We start from the raw sequence: 20,993 nt of genomic DNA, 5'->3' as shown, positions 1-20,993 counted from the left end.
ACAAAAGAAGAGTAAAGTATCCAAGAAATAACAACCTAGCAGTTTACAGATCTCTAGGACTCAAAGTTGCAATTACCCAACTCTTTAGTTATTTACACAAAATAACATAAATGGTGGTCCAGATTACGTTCATTGTTACAGATTAATGATGTGATTGATCAAATCCCTGATTTGCAGATCTTGACATCATCCCAGAAGAATGCCTATCTATCAAAAAAGTTTCACATCATAAATCTGCCACATTGCATCAAGGACCAGAGCAGAAAATCCACGAGTAAATAAGATCAGTCATCATTAGACTTCTCTAAATGTGTAAGCTTGGAGTGGTTTTAAGTGAACAACTTCTTAGCTTGATAGATAGGTAACCAATTAAGCTTTTCTTATGATAGTGTTACTGTTAAGACTTAAGAGTAATAAAATGCTCCACTTCTTCCACGCTACAGATTTATAAAATCGCTGAGTGCTTTAAGTAATACACTTCTAAGAATCATAGCCATATTCTCTATCTTTCCCAAGAGATATTATCTCCCAAGTTTACTTATAAATTCTAATAAAGTAAACTACGAGACTTTTGACTCTTTTTTAAAAACATATTTACTAGTATAAAACAGTCAAGATCTGGAACAGTGATAAATAGCTAAATTTCTTTAAAATGTTGACTAAGAGATTTCTTTGATGCAAACAAAACAAATAATTAACTCTCAAGAAGTGAGAAGAAACAAAGGGTGGCTTATGTAATGATGCTCTTCTTCCTCTTTGCATGAGTTATCTTGATCTTTTGCAAAAGGTTTCTCAAGTCAACTTTTGGAGTAAAAGAGTCTCTTTGATTTTGTTAGCTATCAGTGTTATCAGCCAAATACAGCTCTTTTAAGTAGTAGGTTGAGAAGCAGTGAAGCACTTGTGCATTTTCTATAATTAACCTTTTCATTCGTAAAAGTTCTTTCTTTAACGTTTTTTCTCTGTTATTTTATATTATATACCTCACACGTTTGCATTATTTGAAGGTTAGAATGCAATGATATCCTCCAAAAGGCTTAAATCATAATAAGCCAAATCCTATCACTTCTATAATAAGTTCATTCAAATCATAAGCATATTGTTATAATCTACTGCACATCATGAATCGTGGTTCACTATTATGAACAATCAAATTAGATCATAGCTGCATGAATTAGGAGATAAAAAATGAAAGAAAGATTAAATGGTACTACCTCTTGAACTCATTGTCTTTTTAACTTGGATTTGAATCCACTTGAAGCTCTTGAGTGCCTTTTGACGTCTTTGATTTGTAGGATAAGATCTTCCTCTCATTCTTTCTCAATTTTGATGGGAAAATATGCGATCAAACAATAGTTCCTGCCATATACTCCAAGACATATATTTATAAAAAAAATAAAAATAAAAAGTAGAGAGAGGACTAACCTTTCATGAAGGAATACAATGGTTCACTCAAGTCCCTTCATGAAGAGTCTAGTCAATTCAAACCATACTCTTTCATGAAGAGCTGCAATGGTTCCATCCATTGAGAATCTATTTAACTTTAGGCTACACTTTTCAAAGACATTTAACACATGATGTGTAATATCCATTGATCATAAAAAAAATGGACATTCCAAGACATGTCAAGATACTATAATACCAACGGAAGAACAACATTTCAGAAAATAAAATTTTCTAACAAGAATATTTCAATTTTTTTAAACTAATTAACTTTCAACAATATCTTCTAAATTACGCACAAGCCTCTCTACCGCTTAAATATTAGACCAACCAATTAAGCTTCTCTTACCGGATTCAAGCTGTTAAAAGCAACAAAACATTCTATACTTCCCACTCTACAACAGAACAAATTCAACAAAATTTCTAAATGCTTGGTCTGGCATAAGTTCCAAAGACTATCACAGTTTATTTCCAACACAATGATGCATGAGCACCTCTAGTGCATCAAAATTATCGAACATAGTGCATATGCCATTGCCACTATCTATTTCATAATTACATAGTTTCCCAAACAGTTATCCCTCTCATCAAACTCCCAAGAGAACCACCAGGAACAGCATGTCTTAAAATGGGGCTATTGTTTTCCTTCCCATTCTCACTAAAACAATACACAGGAGCCTGCCAATTTGGATCCTCAAGCACTGCACCAACCTCAAATGTCATCACGTGAGCAGTGTATCCTGCACCCACCAAATTCAAATCGGATTCACTATCAGATCAATGCTTGTTATTTTCAATCAATGCCCAAGGAAAGGTTTCAAATAAGGGAGACATGCAAATATAACTAACAAATGTATTAACCGACAATAAATAATTGTCAGACTGACTTAACAAGTGATATGACAAAAATAGAGTGCTACTACAGTACTACTACCCCTTTCCTTCCTACTTGTATATATTTAGATGTTTAAGTTTAATGCATATAGATTAAAAAATATTTATTGAATGCAAATTAGGACAAAAAAGCCCTTATTTAATATCCTATTAGTAGTAATAATTATATTACAAATTTCTGCTTATCTCAACTATAGTAGCTGTTAAATAGGGGTGTAATTGAGAAAAAAAAATTAGACTTTAAAATTATAAAACATTAATTGTTTTCAGATTAAAAAAAAGAAGGCTAAAACATCAAATGATACATAAAGGATGTAGTATATAAGAACAACTTTCACTCTACAAGAGTGAGCTTTTGAGAGCTTTTGAGATTAAATTAAGCTTAAACACAAACTCTAATATGATATTACAGTCTATCTTAGTAGTTGTTATCGGGCTCATCGACCGTCTACCACTGTCTGATCCTGTAAATTTTATGTTCAAGAAATTAAGCTTTTGGCGTGAGAGAGGTGTGTTTGAAATTCTCATTGACCGGTGATATGACAAAAATAATGTATATAAATGAGTTAATTTTTTAAGCTGGATTAAGCTCAAAACGAAATTGTGCGTATAACTAAAAACTAAGAACAGAGGTGCGTGTAGTACCTGTGTAGAAGACCCACTTAACAGGCCTACGAGTGAGGACATCCTCGTAGTAGACAATGAAATCAACTTTCTCCCACACGTTGCAGAGGAAATTACCAACATGTTGCTGACCCAAATAGGTTGCACCGTGGAGCCAATTGGGGCGGAGAATGCCCACTTCCACGTGCAGGACTTGGCACGTGGGTTCGGAGGGGTCGAGAGTGTAGACGAAGGAGGTGCCGTTGTTCCATTCGAGGTCGTATGTTACGAGGTGGTCGAGCTGATTCTGAATTATGTTGAAGTTGCGGCCGTTGGGCCAGTCGTACCACAAGTCCAGTTTCTGAAGAGTTCCGCTTTGGTTCATGAACATCAACGCGTGGAACTGATGGGGCCATTCAGCGGGAATTGGTTCCCCTGTTATAGCAGCATTTGATAACATTAGTTTCGAATGAGAGAATAGAAGGACGATTGCCAGAAAATAAATTTGTTCTCTTGCAGAAGCCATTGCTGCTATGACGCTATCCTCTGTTTCCTCAGTGGGAAAGAAGATAAGAATCTAATCTGAGCTACAATTGTACAATTCATAACAGTGACTTCTTTTTTTAATGATAATAACAGTTTGGCAAAATTGAAAATTGGTCCCTCACTTTATCTTTAATTACGGATTTGGTCCTCCTATAATTTAATTCATAAATTTGATCCCCAATTTTATAAATCCCTACAAAATTAGTCCTAGAAGCCCGATTTAGACGTTGACCGTTAACCTCAGACGTTGACGGTCACGTGTCAATGTCATGTGTCAATACCACATGTCAACGTCTGAGTGGTTCCCTGTAAAGGTTTCATTTTTTTAGATAAAATTGCATTTTTGGTCCCCCAATTTTACTCCAATTTCAATTTTGGTCCCCCTATAATTTAATTCACACATTTAGTCCTTCAGTTTTATAAACCCCTTTATAAATTATTCCTGCAAAATTGGTCTTTTGAATGATTTAGTCACTGGTGCTAAAGACATGATAGGTCTTGATAAATCTCACACTTCTTTTTCATCACAAGTTTTTCACTCACTTGAAACCCAGAGAAAAATCACTCTTTGTGTCTCTCCCACTTTCAGGTTCAACTTGGGAAAGTGGCGCATGAATCTCAACCTGGGCCTGAAATTTCCAGATCTTACTTTAACAGGTTCTGTAATAACCCCCTTTTTTTTTTCTGCTCTCTCATGCGGTATTTTGTGTATACGAATGCTTAAGTGACTTATGTATGATAATGGTACTTTTTGTTTGAAATTTGAAATACAACTTCTCCAGTAATAAAATTCCTGCAAAATTGGTCTTTTGAATGATTTAGTCACTGGTGCTAGAGACATGGTAGGTCTTGATAAATCTCGCACTTCTTTTTCATCACAAGTTTTTCACTCACTTAGAACCCAGAGAAAAATCACTCTTTGTCTCTCTCTCACTTTCGGGGTTGTTCAACTTGGAAAAGTGACGCATGAATCTCAACTTGGGTCTGAAATTTCAAGATCTCTTACTTTAACAGGTTCTGTAATAACCCCCTATTTTTTTTTTCTTTTTTTGTTTTCTCATGCGGTATTATATGTATACGAATGCTTAAGTGGCCTATGTATGACAATGGTATTTTTGTTTGAAATTTGAAATACAACTTCTCCAGTAATGAAATTTGGCTGAATTTACAAAGGGATTTATAAAATTGGGAGGACCAAATGTGTGAATTAAATTATAAGGGGACTAAAATCGAAATTTGAGTAAAATTGGAAAACCAAAAGTACAATTTTACCTACAAAAAATGAAGCATTTACATGGAACCACTCAAACATTGACACGTGGTATTGACACGTGGCATTGACACGTGACAGTCAACGTTTGAGGTTAACAGTCAACATCCAAATCGGACTTTTAAAACCAATTTTGCAGGGATTTATAAAATTGAGAAACCAAACTTATGAATTAAATTATACGGGAACCAAATCTAAAATTGAAGATAAACTAAGGGATTAAAAGTGTAATTTTGCCTAACGATTTTTCTAATGACAATTTACGTGCAGTGATTAGGTACTAGTGACCTTCTTTTTTTCACTCAAAATTAAGATGTTGCTTTAGTAATGTGCACGTTAAATAAAAGACTGCATTGGGGGTGTTGATCTGGGTTAAGAGGAACTTATATTTATATTTATACTTTTTTTAACGGATATTTATTTTAGCCAACATTTTAATAAAATTCATTTCTTTGGTATCAATCTCAATTCAGTTAAGGCTTAATAATATATGGGACCAGAATAAATCAACTTAAAATATATCAATTTTAATATAACGTATAACTAAATTGTAAAATTAATTATATTATTATGTCATTTATTATTATAGTTATAGCACCCTTATATATTTACTATTATTACTTCTACCATCACCACCTTTTAAGCTAAAAAAATAAAATTAATACGAATTATATAGATAATGATAAATATTTTTATATTATTAACATAAAAAAATAGTACAATTTTTCTTTAAAAAAAAAGTATTATTAGATGACAAATAGTAGTATTTATTAACCTATCCATCAACAGGTCTTCGTAGATAAAATGCTTTAGGGTAGCTCATGCTCGTTATTCTCTAATTTTTATTGGCCGAAAGATGTTTAGTCATTAGAAACATGATTATATTTAATTCAATTTTTTAATTTTTCCTAATCCTCATAAAATTTTAAAAACTTGAAAATGATCTCTATTATCATTTAATTGTAATGTGACAATAGATCTAAATTATCAAATCTAGGATCTAAGCAAACATTTAATATCATATGTTTAGATGTATTTTTTTATTACTAGAAATAAAAAAAGATAGATATACTTACAGCAGCTCCCTTGCTATATGTTTAGATGTATAACAAATCATTAATCATTAATAAATAGTAAAAGGAATCATTTCCCAGAAAAATTAAAATTTATAACAATCAAAACTAAGAAAAATAATTAAAGACTAAAAATAAATTTAACTATTTACAGTAATTAATAACATGTTTTACCCATTTTTGTTTAGGCTCTTAAAAATAGAAGGTTACAAACCCATCGGCAGGTCAGGAAGTCCTTTACAATTAAGTAAAAACATTCCGTCACACTCCACTGTTTTGTTGATATTTAACGTTATTTATTCAAGATCTTTCAGCCATTACATTATGCACTACACCACATAGTGTTAAACTGTTAAAGTACTGCAGGTGATCAAGTGAGACAGTGAACTTAAGATTTTAAAAATGGAGACTAGTAGGCGCCAGTCAGCATGGAGAGTGAAAGGAGAAGCATTTACCCACAGCTCTAAGAAGAGTAGGGCAGAAGGCTCTAAAACGTATTATTCACACTATTAATGTAAGCATATAATAATCCAGACTTGTTAATTTTAATCTTTTCATTTTGTTTGCTGGTGACACCACATTGAATAGAATTTATGTTAAGAAAAATGAAAAAGTTTAGCTACAAGTCTACAAGAACATTGAATTCTAAATATGAGACCAATAATATATATATATAAACACCTCTATTTACACCTAAATTAATTCTACTTTACCATATAAACAAAATTCTTCTAAATTTATTTTTAGAATATCATTTCGAAACACATGTCTATTTTTTACTCATCAATTCCTTTGAAATTATTTCTAACCAAACTTAAACCACATTAATGACATCACTAAACAATAAACTTACTGGATATAAAACAGATGAAGAGTAAAGATTTCAAGAAAGTCACAATCATCCAGTTTAAACCCCTTTACTGATTTCTAGCAGCTAATACAAACCTTTTAAGTTGCAGTTACCCAGCCCTTATTTAGTTATTTATAGTTACAAAGTAAAAAATGGTGGACCGGATTTCATTCATTGTAATAGATGGTATGATCATTGAATGTCAAGCTACTGATTTCCAGAAACAGGACCATCTTGTCCTTTCTTGATATCATCCCAGCCTCTTACCCATGGTTGGCCAGGCGTTGCTCTTACTTCAGGAGCAGAATGGATATCAAGGTTTTTCTTAACTCTTTCCCGCACTGCAGCAAAGACCTAAGCAATAGACAACTGACTGACATGAGAATTGTACCCAAAGGAAAAAAAAATCAACCAAACAATTAGATTCATCGTAAAATGAAACACACCAGGTTTGCGCTGACTGATTCTGGGGGTTGCTCCTGTCCTGATATCCACTTCCATAAGTCTGGATTCTCCTGCAGAGCAGAAACAGAGTAACAAAGTGACTGTCAATCAACGTAACTGCAATCCCATTGTAATTTTCCATCAGAACTTGGCAAAGTAAATCCTCTAACAAAACCATTGCACATACATGATTTCTCAGTTCTCACCCACCCTTCTAAATTTACAGAGTGTAATCTAGTTATGACCACAACGGTGAAAATGTTGAGAAACTCCAGTTCCACTACATGTGATGTACTATCAACTACTAGAATTGATGCAAATCATCACACATCCTTTTTTGTGAACAAAAGAGAAGAGTGGAAGATCCAACATTTTCCATTCAAAGATTCTAATCATGGAAATCCTCTCTTAAATGAGGTAGACATCAATACTTAACAAACAAATTAACTTGAATTCAAGTATTGCCATTGAAAAAATTTCTGATCCTTAACACAAATGAATTAATCAATGAAATCCCTTTCATGAAACAGAACAGGAACTCGGATGTAAAATATCTAAATGCCTGTAGCCAGATTGCTGTACTATGGGTAGACTCGAGAGATATTATGGACTAGGCTCTATATATTGTTAAAGGTCTTTCACGGTCATACTAAATATCAAGTAGTTGTAAACAGTTAAATCAAATAACTCTTGCTTTCATTCCATATTTTATGCCAGTTAACTGGATTAGGATCGTCCTCTCAAGTCTCAAACCAGAAAACATAGTTCAACAAGACATCACTGACAGAACCAAACTTCAATTTTCTCTAACTCAACAAAGTGGAAATAAGATCTTAAGCAACCCTTATAGAAACTGTCAGTGAACATTTTGATTCATAATTTTTCATAAAATAATTTTGATTCGCACAACACGCAACGGGAAGACATTACAAATCTTTAATGAAATATGCTAATCCGAAAAGCCCAACATTCAAGATAGATAGAGGCATTCAAATTCCTCAACATCATAAAATAGTCCAGAAGGAGCAATTCTAGCATTTTAATATTTCAAAATTAATATGAACCCAAATCAACACAACAAAACATTCTAATACGAATAAATTACCAGATCGAGAACATGAATGAGAGCCTTAATCCGATTTTCATCCAAGGAGTGAATGTTTTCCTCAACCCATTTCCCGAGGACCAAATCGAGTTCCAGGAACCCTCGTTGTTTGCTTCTATACAATAGCCTGTTGAGAAATCAAACAAATAAAAGAACGATATAAAAATAACAGCTTTACCATAGAAATCAAAACGCGTAAAGCTTTTAAAAAGAAGAAACGAACCGGTTAAACAAGCATCTTTTGCTTTCTTCGTTAGATAAATCGATTTGCAGGGATTCAGCTTCAGTGTGGGAAGAGAAAGGGGTAGACCTAGAATAACAAAAAAGGGGCCTGCAAAAAAAACGATAACCTTTGTTAAAAGGGAAAAGAGGTGAACGAAGAAGAAGTGAAGGTGTGATTGAAGGGTACCTTACCTGAGAGTGTGAAGAGAGTTTGTGGAAGCAGCGATGGTGGCTTTGTTAGTATTGATCGCTCTGAAGACGTTGATCGCAGCGTTTCTGAAACTCGCCATTAGAAGCAGAACAGAACTGAAAATTTAAACTTGAATTAGATCGTTGTTTTGTTTCAGTGGCTCTCTCTGTGTAAATAGGATTGGGAGCACAGCAACGCCGATGAGTCCAGATGCAGTGCACTGTTTCGGGTTGTCGGTTAAATTAACAAGGCGTGACTTGCCAAGTTTTCAACCATTAGAATTTCATTATTTTATAAATCAATTATCTAATTCATCAAAATTAAAAAAAATAATTAATATTAATAAATTTAAATTTTTTTTATCATCCAAAATTTTTTATTTTAATTTGTAGGCTCAACAATTTGTAATTAAGTCTCTAAATTTAAAAAAATTATACGTAAGCTTTTAGATCTTTTATAATTATTATAATTTAGTGTCTAGTAACTAGTAAAACTTGTACAAGCAGTAAAAAAAAACAAGCAATTACAAGGTTGGGACTAAATTATGGTTTTGTTTTATTTTAAGGACTTCATTTAAAAATTTCAAAAATTCAGGAACTTACTAATGCATTAAACTTAATTTATATTTGCAATAAGTGTACACTGAGCGTTTAATTTCTTTTACAATTAATGTATTCCACATATTTAATATAAATTCATTTTATTTCTTTTTGTTTGGTTGAACAAAAAGTGAAAAGAAAGAAAAATTCAGATGTAATGCATATGTAATTTACCGTTAAAAATATAATCGTACATGTTTCATTGCAAATCTAACTTATGAACGAAGAAGTAAGGATGTAGATGCATTGACCAACCTAAGTTTAGTGTCCCTCCAACAGATTTTCAAGCATACTCGTAGTTTGTCTCCAAATTCATTTATTGTGTTGTGGCTTCATTTTCTTTTGAGTAAATGCAAGTTGAGGTGATATTACTCAACAATTTTTTTTTTGGGTTTTGATGTAGAGTATATTTGGTTCCATGGTAACACCACAAACCGACAAAGGTCACATTTTTTACATGAAAATATGAAAATTATAAAGAGTTGTGGTTCTATGAACGTGAACAATTTTTTTTTTCAGCTCACCTCATAACCAAACACACTAGTAGATTACTAGATTTTATCTTAAATATGCATTGTTGATGAGAGTCCAAACAAGTTATTGTGTTTGTAATTTGCCTCCAAATACATGGTAATTAAGATAATATGACGATATGGCGAATATTTATTAGGTACATTTGTAAAAGAAATTTAAATTGATACTATCTATAAATTAAATTCATATTTTTATACACTTAACCAGTTTAATCTTATTAACTTTCCTATTTCTTTTGTATTATTCAATATTATTTTATTTTTACATGTAAATAAAATATTATAAAAATACTTTATACTTTAAATTTATCTCAAATGATCCTTAAAATTTGTCTTTTTTTTGCTCATAAACATCTTAATTAAAAAATCATCTTAATTAATTTTTAAAATTTACCCTTTTGTAAATATTCTCTTATACTAAATCTGGGTTAAATTATTTTTTTTTTCAAAAAATTTTAGGTGAGCTAAATTTGGGTTAAACTACTAATAAAGAAGAAAACTCATCAATTTATTTACTTTAAATCACATTCATTTATTAGTTTTATTCTTATAAATAACTTTTTCAAACATTAAAACATTATAAAATTTCTAATTAAAAAATCAAGTAGACTTTTTTCCCTTCTAAATTCATATTTTTATCATATTTTAGTACATGTTTTTCCTAGAGATACTCCAACAATGAACTTACCACTGAAGAAATGTCTCACAACATGATATGGTAGGGGGGGAAAACTTCAAATTGCTGGTGATGAAATTATGCTTGATGAATGACATTAATTTGGTCAAACTGTGTCACAAATACCATTCCAATGTCACATTAAATCATTAATGGACTATTTGGCCATCTATCATAACATCTAGTCTCTTATAATGTGTTGCTTGCTCTTAACACACAGACCTTAAGTTATCATATGACTTCTAAGTTTCCTTTCCTTTGCAATTAGGTGGTAGCTAGTAGCAAGTCAATCCACTAACCCTTTTAAGGGTCCATTCGGTAAGTGAAAAGAAAGGGAATAAAAGTTTTTAATTAAAGTAGAAGATAAAAGTGTGGATCTCATCTCATTTTGTTATTTATTTCTCTTTTTTTCCGTTCTCTTTCAACTCAAAGAATGGACCCTAAAAGTTAATCTCTCTTCTTTCTGCAAAGAATTTCCCAGTAATTGCTTGATCAGGAGCAAGGGCAATCCAAACCGCAGTATCAGCCCCTTGCTCAAGTGTGACACTTCCTGAATAACCTGTTAGAGCAGTTTTCACCCAACCAGGGCAATAACAGTTAATGTAAATCTTTTCACCCTCTGGCCTTACAGAAAACTTCCTTGCCAAAAACCTTGTATAGGCATTAATCGCAAGTTTTGACACCGAGTAATCAGTGAAGCTATGAGGCCACCCTTGTGATCTCCAACTTCCATCTTCTACTTGTTGTAGAAAATTAGATATCATTCCATCAATCAGCTCCTCTGTAAGGGATTCCTCATCACTTAGTTGCTCCCTCAAAGCATCATTTTCTACTCTCTGTTACTCCCCAAACTTATAAATCAGTTTTGCATATAACATTCTAACAAAACTAACATTTATCAATATAAAAAAACACCAAAAACCAATGGTCCCACATTGTAATCTCAAAGCAACTACTAAGAAAAAGAAAATTTCCAAACATGTTTAGCTTATCCCTGATAAGAGGGAATTAAAGATAAAGCTCAATTACTAAAACATTGTTTAGTTATATAGGAAAAACTATACTGTAATAACATATGTAGAGTAGAGTGTTTTTACTTACATTTCGTTTGCCATTTAATCGACCTAAACGTGAGCTCACATTTACAATACGAGCACCAGCAGCGGATGGCTTCATCAACGGAATCATAGCTTCAATCATGCTCTTGGTGCCATAATAATTTGTATCAATAACATTGCGAGCATTTTCAACATTGTTTTCAGACCCATGATTGAAATTGACACCAGCGTTATTTACCTGCAAGTAACGCTATTATTGCTTAGAACCATGTGATAGAATTATGGTTTTTCTATTTTTTTTCAAATATATTTTCATAATTTAAAAGTTATTGACGGCATTTCTAAAATAATAATAAAAAAAAACATTTTCAACGGGTCTTTGTCTACTACAGGACCTCAGCTTCTAATGTAACAAAAATTATCAATCTTTATAATTTTCTAAACTTTTGAATTGCAAAATCATTTATCAAAGCTTACAATTAAATAATTCTAATATTTTACTTTTAATAGATAAGATAAGTAATTCATTGTTTATCTTAGTTAATATATAAATAAATTTATTTAAGGTTAGCTTAATTGTGAGGATTTAAGTGCTTGTTTGTTTTTCCAGTGGACTTGCAGCAACATGAAGCCCGAGACCAGTCCACCGCAGAAGTATTTCGGATTATCCCATCAGTGATCCAAACCCACGTTAAGTAGTTTGTACACTTGTACACACGCCAAAAAAAGTTAATTTTACTCTCAATACACAAAAACTCCATGCTTAGTTTACCTAGACGAAATACGAACAAATGGAAGCAAAATGTTATCCATTTAACATAATTGGAAGGCCGTGGATGTTGAGAAAATATGTTAGTCCCGAGATGTACTAAAAAATGGACAAAAACTATAGGATATGATACTAATTCAAGAAGCAATAAGATTGCAAGGAAGTAATTACGTTTTAGAAACTGACCAGAATGTCAACACCACCATAATTTTCCTTCATCCATTCAGCAAATTGGTTGATGGATGAAGGATCCAATATATCAAGTTGATGACAAGCCACCTCCGTGAGGCCACCTTCTTGCAAGACCTTAGCTGATTCAACACCAACACTTTCGTCTCTTGACGTCAATATAACAGTCACTCCATGATCAGCAAGTTGTCTACATATCTCAAACCCAATTCCTCTGTTTCCACCAGTTACCACAGCAATAGTTTCCTTAGACCACCACCTACGCATACCCAATTACACAAAATAATGACACGGCAAATATATTATGTGAATCTTATGTCCAAACGACATATGAAGATGAAGGGTCTAACTTCTCAGCATCCAAAATTTCAATCTACATAGTTGGTTAGAAGAAATCACAAGGTAGTCTCATACTATCACATGTTTATAATCCTAACCAATTTTCAAGTCATGTATTTTAGTTTTTAAATTTATAAAAAATAATTAATAATACCTGATTATATCACATATGAAAATTAGTTGAGACAAATAATAGTCTCATATCACCTAATAAATTCTATATAATCAAGCATTTTAACAACTATGAGCTTATTATGACGACAAAGCAAAATTAGATTAAAGTCAAGGTTTTAAATTACAGTTGCGGGCAGATTGAGTTTGGTTGTAATCCTTGATCCTTGATATGGCAGGATATTGTGGATAAATGTAACCACGATTACAAGAGCAGTGCTATACAATAATGAAAATTTTAAAATGGCCGAAATTGCAGTCCCCCGGCTTCTTTTGAAACCTCAATTAAAGTCTAATTATACAATAAAAAAAATTAATATAAACACATTGGACATCAAACCTCTGGTGGTCAGAATAAGGAATGGTTCTCATAAGAGAAATTTGCTGCAATCTCTTTTCTTTTCGGTCCTTTGATTTTTCTTTGTGCCCCATCTTCTCTATCTCTTTTTGGATAAATTGAATGTTGGATGTTCTTGGAGTTACTGGGACCTTGAGCATGGAAGAGATGTAATTTGCATCACATACGTTCTCCGCATGCCACGGAGCAAATTGGTGCCTATGCATGCCACGTTGTTGGTCCAAGCACCTATGTTGACCAAATAGAACCACTTTAGGTTAGAGATCAACTAATTTTTGCCCCCACATCCTTATGCCCATTTCTTACCTATTTTATACTCTTTTATTATTTCAAAATTAAAATAGACTCATTTTATTTTAACTTTTAAATTTTAAAATCATTTCTATTTTAATTTTGAAATAATAAAAGCATAGAAAATATAAAAATACTATCAATATAACAATTTTTTATGACAATTTATATCAGAAAAATATGCAAAGATATAATTTTTTTTAATAACAGTAAATTTTCATTAATTCTCAACTAATTTTACTTTTTTTTTCTACAAATAAACCATTGAAAGAATCAAAGTTTACATTTTCAAGAAAGTCAAGTTTATTAAATGTTACAAATAAACCATTGAGAGAATTAAAGGTAACATTTCCAAGAAAGACATCATGGCACGTGCATATAAGATTTATGCTTAAGTAAGTCGAATAGTTATAGTTAGAGTACGTATGATAATTATTGAAAGATAAACCCTAGCTCATAAGGTGTAACTCAAATGAGTAGTAATTTTGGATTTTTTAATGTGATTTAATTTTTGATTATGTGAATAAAAATCATATTTTAGGGAGAAAAATTATCCTTAACTGATATTCTACTTTAAGTTGCTTAGTTGTTTAGTTGCCTAACCGGTGTTTAGTTAGCATTTGTCTTATTTTAAAGTTATTACTGTAAAAGATATGAATGAACTTTTTTGTTATGGCGCATACTCCTAATGTTATCCTCCACTTCGGAAACACAACCAACTGACCAAGTTGTGAGTACAATTCAATGCCACCAACTTCAAAAAATCAGTAAAGATGTACTCTATCAAAGTTTTCCAATTTATATCATATTGTATCTGTTTGTTTGGTAATTTTTTTTGTAAAATACTCCCTCTCTTCTTAATTTTCTTAATTATAAAACCTTTTAAAAAATTTATTTATCCATTTTTATAAGATTTTATTCTAATTTTTAGATGCATTAATTTTTTACCTATATATTCTTAAGAAAAAAAAATAATTTTAAAATTATAATATAAATAATTGACAAGAGACATAAATTACTTAAAAGCATCTTATAATTATTACGGATTGTATCGTATCTCTTTGTTTGATACAAACAAAACACCGAGGTTGGTAGGTTCAAAATTTATGTTGCAAATTAACACAGCAATATGCTTGTGTACCAATTCTAAATTTATTGTGTGTTTGTGCCAATTCTAATTTATTACGTAAGTGCGCACCAATTCTAAATGTATTTGTTCAAAAATTATTTTATTTTTTTCATGAAAAAGAGAAATTAAATAAGTTTTATACTCAACTAGCTTAATAAAATATACATTACTACGTATTAATAATTTTAATTGTACAGATATTAACTTCTTTGTACATTAATTACTTTGGTTTTTAATATCAGGATTCAAATTATCTAACATGATGCTTTGTAATTTTTTGTCTTTTATTTCCCATTTTACCAAAAACTGATTTAATAATGTTTGTGATAAATTGATGGATAATATAACCGACAACGGATTTACACACGTGATAAGAACTTATATCAATTAAATTAACGTTTTACTTAAGAATGTTGAAAAGCAGTAAAAAGCTTAATGGATGAGGCAGGCCAGAATGTTGGAGCGGAATATCCAATAAAATTCCCCTTTTGCCCCCACTCTCACTCAGCTCCTTTCCTTATCAATCCTCGTGCAAAATACCAATAACACATCAACAAAACAAACCATATATTATTTATGGAATAAAAATCCGAAGCAAAAACCCGAAAAACCGTCACAAATCACAATTACTGGTACAACAACTTCCAGTTCCATCCATCTGTCGTTTCTCGATCTCCACAGTTCTCCACTGTTCCAACTCCAACCAAACCAGCTTCTGACTAATTTCCCTCTCTCCGCGTTTACGACACCGCGTTTCGTCAGATCTGAAATTGCAATGGTCGCATGAGCGGGACCGGCGTCGTTTCGATGGATCACGTGCTTGTGGCGCTGGGGGAGACGAAGGAGGAGAGGGAGGTTCGTATTCGGAGCCTGTTCAACTTCTTCGACGCCGCGAACAACGGTTACTTGGACTACGCCCAGATAGAGGCTGGGCTGTCGGCGCTGCAGATTCCGCCGGAGTACAAGTACGCGAGGGAACTCTGCGAGGTTTGCGACGCCAACAGCGACGGCAGAGTCGAGTACCACGAGTTTCGCCGCTACATGGACGACAAGGAGTTGGAGCTTTACCGCATCTTCCAATCCATTGATGTTGAACACGACGGCACCATTCTTCCTGAAGAGCTCTACGAAGCTCTTCTTAAAGCCGGTAGTTCTATTTAGTTTTTAGTTCTCTCTTAATTTGTAATGTACTAATGTTGTTCTCAAATTGCTACAGTTATTACTTGTTAGTGTTCAAGAGTAAATTTATTTTTTTTATCATTTTAAGTTACTTTAATAAGACTTTTTAAATATAAAATCTGATAACCGGATGGTACTTATTAGTTATGGCAGGTTTGAGGAGGCATTAAATCGTGCTTCTGATACTTGCTTTTGGATAATGCTTGTGGATAAAACACTTACTGAATAAGAAAATAAAAAGTGAATTTAACTTTTGCACTTAACTTTGGAAATTCTCTTTTTTAACTTCCTCATTTTAACTAGGGGGTGGTTGGTTTCACTGTGTTTTGTTTTCATTTACACTTGAAATAGAAAATGGTGATGGAAATGGGTTTGGTTGGATTTTTAAAAATATTGTTTTCATTTTTACTGGAAATAGAAAATGGTGATGAAAATGCATTTGGTTGGATTTTTGAAAATATTTTCAGTGAAAATATTTTTTCGAACGAACTAAAAACAGAAAACAATAAAATCTCGTTTTTCAGTTGAAACTAGGAACCTCATTTTGGGTAAAATGAAAATGCAGTGGCAAGAAATGTAATTTTAAGCAAATCTAAAAATACATTTCTTTTTTAAAACACATTTTTAGTGTTTTTATTTCTTGAAAGCAGAAAACAAGAAGTTAAACCAAACATGTTTTCAAAATTCTAATCTTTTGAAAATGAAAACAGTTTTCAGAAAATGAAAACAAAAAATGAAAATACAAACCAAACACACACTTAATTCATTTTACTTTTTTATTTTTTTCTCGTATAAGTGCTTATATATAGAAGTTTACCCAGACACTAAGGTAAGTAAGACATTGGCATTTGATGTTTTTGCTGGCTGATAACATATGTTTCTATGAGTATAAGGTAAGATTGTTTTTGGTAGGAAACAGATTTGTGGATTCTGTGATAGGGAAGAGGTTTGCTTTTTGTTTTTTGACAGACATTTGTTGCCAGTCAGAACGATTATGTATTTATGTTCGAAGAATTTTGAGAGACTTGAGATGTTTTATATTCCTTCACAATTTTGGTGAATTCGCCTTGATATGTGTCTCTTTTACTGATGTCCTGTGCATTTTTTTGTGTGTATATTTTTAGTTTGGGGTCATTCTTTGGATCTGCATGATGCTTGAGATTTGGGGAGGCTGGTTCAATTTTTCATGATGGATTCCGTAATGTGTTTTACTTCTTTGCTTGCTTAGTTTTTGGTGTGCAATAACCTGCTCTAGTCTTTGTTCTTTAAGTGGATTTTGAAGATGGTATTCTAATATTCTTTATGCCTTTTGCGGAAGCTTTTTCCATGCTTTTTTGTTTTTCAGCCCGATAGTATTTGTCATAAGCCTGTGCAGCTTCAATGCTGCAGGTATTGAAATGAATGATGAGGAGCTTGCTCACTTTGTGGAGCATGTTGATAAGGATAACAATGGAATTATCACTTTTGAAGAATGGAGAGATTTTCTTCTACTTTACCCTCATGAAGCAACTATTGAAAACATATATCATCATTGGGAGAGGGTGTGCCTTGTTGACATTGGAGAGCAAGCTGTCATTCCCGAAGGCATCAGCAAGCACGTGAACCGGAGCAAATATTTTCTTGCTGGTGGAATAGCAGGAGGTATTTCTCGTACAGCAACTGCTCCTCTTGATCGTCTGAAGGTGGTCTTACAAGTTCAAAGCGAACCTGCTTCCATCATGCCAGCAGTAACGAAGATATGGAAGCAAGATGGTCTGTTAGGATTTTTCCGAGGTAATGGATTGAATGTTGTGAAGGTATCACCAGAAAGTGCCATCAAATTTTATGCTTTTGAAATGCTGAAAAAAGTTATTGGAGAGGCCCACGGCAACAAGTCAGATATTGGTACAGCTGGTAGGCTTGTTGCAGGTGGTACGGCTGGTGCAATTGCACAGGCTGCTATCTATCCAATGGATCTCATTAAAACTAGGTTACAGACTTGTCCCTCTGAAGGTGGAAAGGTTCCTAAGCTGGGAACACTTACAATGAATATATGGGTTCAAGAGGGACCTCGAGCTTTCTACAGAGGGCTTGTTCCATCTCTGCTTGGCATGATTCCTTATGCTGCCATTGATCTCACTGCTTATGATACCATGAAAGATATATCCAAGAGATATATTCTTCAGGATAGTGGTATGTTATTACTGCAGCCCTTGGGGTGTTTGGGACAGCTGAAATTTGTTTTTGAGAGAAAAAAAGAAAATTGTCTGAAAAATAATCATGTTTGGGACATCAGCTGAAATTTGGAGAAAAACTTATTTTTGAAAAAAAAAATGTTTTTCATGCATCAGACCTTTGAAGCTTGTCTTTCACCCTAAAAAAACGTTATTCCCAAATTTGTGAACCACTTTTTTCTCTTTCAGTTTCACACATACTGATTTTTTTTTGTAATTTACTGTGTAAAAACTACTTTTGTGTTGTATCCAAACAAACTTGCCTAAACAAAAACTAATTTAATTATAATCGATTGTACATATAATCGATTATTGAAATAATCTAATCTTCTAAACTTGATGTTTTTATTTGTAATAACAGCTTCGACTTTTTCTTCTTTTTTTTTTATACTATAGATTGACTCTTAAATTTTTGGTCCTTGGAGTGAGACCTTTTACTCTTTTTTCTCCTTCATAGAACCTGGTCCTCTAGTACAACTAGGATGTGGGACAATTTCTGGGGCTGTTGGAGCTACTTGTGTCTATCCATTGCAGGTTATTCGAACAAGGTACAATGCTGTCAGTATTACTGTTGTTTCTCTGTTCTTCCCCAAAGAAATGATGGAGTGAAGGATGGTATCAGTTGTGTACCTTAAAGCTGGTTTTCTAGTTATGTTATGGTTGTTCTTTGCTGACAATATTATATTACATTACCATCCTTCTCAGACTGCAGGCACAACCTTCCAACACTTCCGATGCTTACAAGGGAATGTTTGATGCCTTTCGGAGAACTTTTCAGCTTGAAGGCTTTATAGGTTTCTACAAGGGACTCTTTCCAAATCTCCTCAAAGTTGTGCCAGCTGCAAGCATTACTTATGTGGTCTATGAAAGTTTGAAGAAGACTCTGGATCTGGATTAGAGTTTTTATCTACCGTACAATCACAAGATGTTCCAGACAACAAAGAAGTCGTTTCAAGTATGCTTAGTTCTAGGCACAACCGCACAAGGTACTTGCAGAGTTGTGAAAATTCACATTGTTAGTAAAATTCGTTCACTGGATAGACCATACCACAGGGTTGAGCTTGATTATTATTTTTATTGCTGAAGCAATTATGCTGATGATACTTTATTAAGTCATTAATTGCTGATGGTGGCGATAAGAGGGCTATATTAGAAATCATTCGTTATATATCTTAAAACACGATTTTGTAGTCAGAAGCTCAAAGTATTTCCCCATGCTTAACTACATGTTGATGAAGAGTTAATGTTGTATCGTAGATGGCTAAATACCTTTCTACGGTGCGTTCGTTAGTCAGTAGTCACCGCTAACTCCTGCTGGAAATTTAGAATTTTACAGCGGTTTGAGCTAAATATTCAAAATTACATAAAATCTCTTGGTAGAAAGAAACACAAACATAAATGATTACCATACGTAGCAATCAAATTCAATAAACACTTATTGTGTATCAAAAAAAGGAAAAAAAACGTGCACACACTTTTTTGAGTTAAAGTGCGAATTGTGTTGTAACATAACTAGCTAAATTACCAGTACACGTTCTATTCAATGAATTGAATCCGGAAGAAAGGCGTCACCTTCCTTGTGCCTTTATGACTTGCCTTGTCTTACATCTCTCTTCAAATCAGGGAAGAAGGATGTAGCATAGTTTCCCAAAACTGTATTTAGTTATATCATCATCTTCATTCTCTTCTTTCTCCATATCCTGCTTTTGTTCCTTTGCTCGGCTTATGGGTGGGCATACTACTACGATTCCAGCATATAAATCCTCTCCATATACAAAGGTTCTTGGGTGGAAATCCGACAATTTTCAACACAATGCAGTGATTTTAAATGTACGCTAAAGAGATCAAATGAAAAAATAATAATAAATTACATTTCAATTTCAAATGGTTCCCTCCCCTAAAAAAGTATTTTGTTATGAAGATATATGCTTATCCCCATCATCAAGAAGAATATTATTATTCTTTTGCTTTAGATAAAATTAAAATAGAACAATATTCTAAAAGAAGTTGGAAAGGAGGCAAGGACGAAATAATGACAAGTGTAAAAAAGATACTATCAGGTAGATAAAGCACTTGGCAATATATAAGATGAAAAAGATAAAGAAATGTAATGTGGGTTTAAAATTAACATACGAAAATAAATAAGATTTTTTATAAAATATGATGGTACCAACCAAGGCGTATATGTACCAAGAAAAAAAAAAAGAATATGTACCAGTACACGATTGGAGCATTGCTTTCATAAATAATAATAAATAAAAATGCTTTGTGCACAATTAACCAAAAGTCTTCATATATAAAATGACAATAGATCTTTGGTTCACACGAGATTTAGGAAGTGTTTGTAAGAAATTTATTTTAATTTATAAAAATAATTTAGAATTTCTATAAATTCTTTTTTAATATAGCCACCAGATATTTATTCATATACTAATTTTTTTATGAGCTTAGTTTTAATAAATTTCTAATATCAAAATTTATATTTTCAATTAATTCAAAATTATCTTATTATAATTTTTAAAGTAATTATTTAAAAAATTAACAAACTCTAATGTCTCTGAATTCAAGTGATATTTTTTTTTAGTCTTTCAAATTTAAAAATGATTTTTTTAGTTTCTGAATTTTGACAAATTAATTTTTTTAATCCTTAATATAATAAATTGATATTTTTATGGCGGTTTTTAGTATATGGTTTTAAAATACAAATTCAAATGACTAAAAAATAAAAAATTATTTATATCAACTAAAAATTATCACAAAGTATCAATTTATTATGCTAGAAACTAAAAATAGTAATTTTTCAAAATTTGGAAACAAAAGAAATAATTTTAAATTTTAGGGACTAAAAAAAA

General features: G+C 32.3%; 4 protein-coding genes across 7 annotated transcripts; 1 reads left to right on the top strand and 3 right to left on the bottom strand.

Moving 5' to 3' along the window:
• Positions 1-1,692: 1,692 nt before the first annotated feature.
• Positions 1,693-3,536, bottom strand: LOC100306330 (uncharacterized). Its single transcript, NM_001250200.2, has 2 exons — positions 2,980-3,536; positions 1,693-2,180 (listed from the first exon to the last, which is right to left on the bottom strand). The coding sequence occupies exons 1-2, from the start codon at positions 3,461-3,463 to the stop codon at positions 1,996-1,998; spliced, it is 669 nt and encodes a 222-aa protein (NP_001237129.2). The 5' UTR covers positions 3,464-3,536; the 3' UTR covers positions 1,693-1,995.
• Positions 3,537-6,812: 3,276 nt separating this feature from the next.
• On the bottom strand, positions 6,813-8,745 carry LOC100500495 (uncharacterized). Its single transcript, NM_001248250.1, is given in 5 exon segments — positions 6,813-7,030; positions 7,123-7,191; positions 8,226-8,352; positions 8,449-8,556; positions 8,640-8,745. Coding segments are annotated over 5 exon segments (549 nt in total). The 5' UTR covers positions 8,738-8,745; the 3' UTR covers positions 6,813-6,883.
• Positions 8,746-10,518: 1,773 nt separating this feature from the next.
• On the bottom strand, positions 10,519-13,533 carry LOC100795540 ((+)-neomenthol dehydrogenase). Its single transcript, XM_003526865.5, has 4 exons — positions 13,312-13,533; positions 12,459-12,720; positions 11,547-11,741; positions 10,519-11,281 (listed from the first exon to the last, which is right to left on the bottom strand). The coding sequence occupies exons 1-4, from the start codon at positions 13,467-13,469 to the stop codon at positions 10,886-10,888; spliced, it is 1,011 nt and encodes a 336-aa protein (XP_003526913.3). The 5' UTR covers positions 13,470-13,533; the 3' UTR covers positions 10,519-10,885.
• A 1,731-nt stretch (positions 13,534-15,264) lies between these two features.
• LOC100795008 (calcium-dependent mitochondrial ATP-magnesium/phosphate carrier protein 3) lies at positions 15,265-19,385 on the top strand. Of its 4 annotated transcripts, none has more exons than XM_006581760.4 (4): positions 15,265-15,896; positions 17,318-18,100; positions 18,599-18,756; positions 18,847-18,989. In XM_006581760.4, the coding sequence occupies exons 1-3, from the start codon at positions 15,533-15,535 to the stop codon at positions 18,748-18,750; spliced, it is 1,299 nt and encodes a 432-aa protein (XP_006581823.1). In that variant the 5' UTR covers positions 15,265-15,532; the 3' UTR covers positions 18,751-18,756; positions 18,847-18,989. The 4 variants fall into 4 exon arrangements, with proteins under 4 accessions (XP_006581823.1, XP_006581822.1, XP_003526912.1 ...); XM_006581759.4 differs by having other exon boundaries at positions 18,599-18,762; positions 18,847-18,988; XM_003526864.4 differs by having other exon boundaries at positions 15,269-15,896; positions 18,599-18,689; positions 18,847-19,385.
• Positions 19,386-20,993: the final 1,608 nt, after the last annotated feature.

This window comes from Glycine max, chromosome 6, assembly GCF_000004515.6.
Source record: "Glycine max cultivar Williams 82 chromosome 6, Glycine_max_v4.0, whole genome shotgun sequence".
Lineage (NCBI taxonomy): Eukaryota > Viridiplantae > Streptophyta > Magnoliopsida > Fabales > Fabaceae > Glycine > Glycine max.
This window is presented reverse-complemented; position numbering and strand designations above follow the sequence as displayed.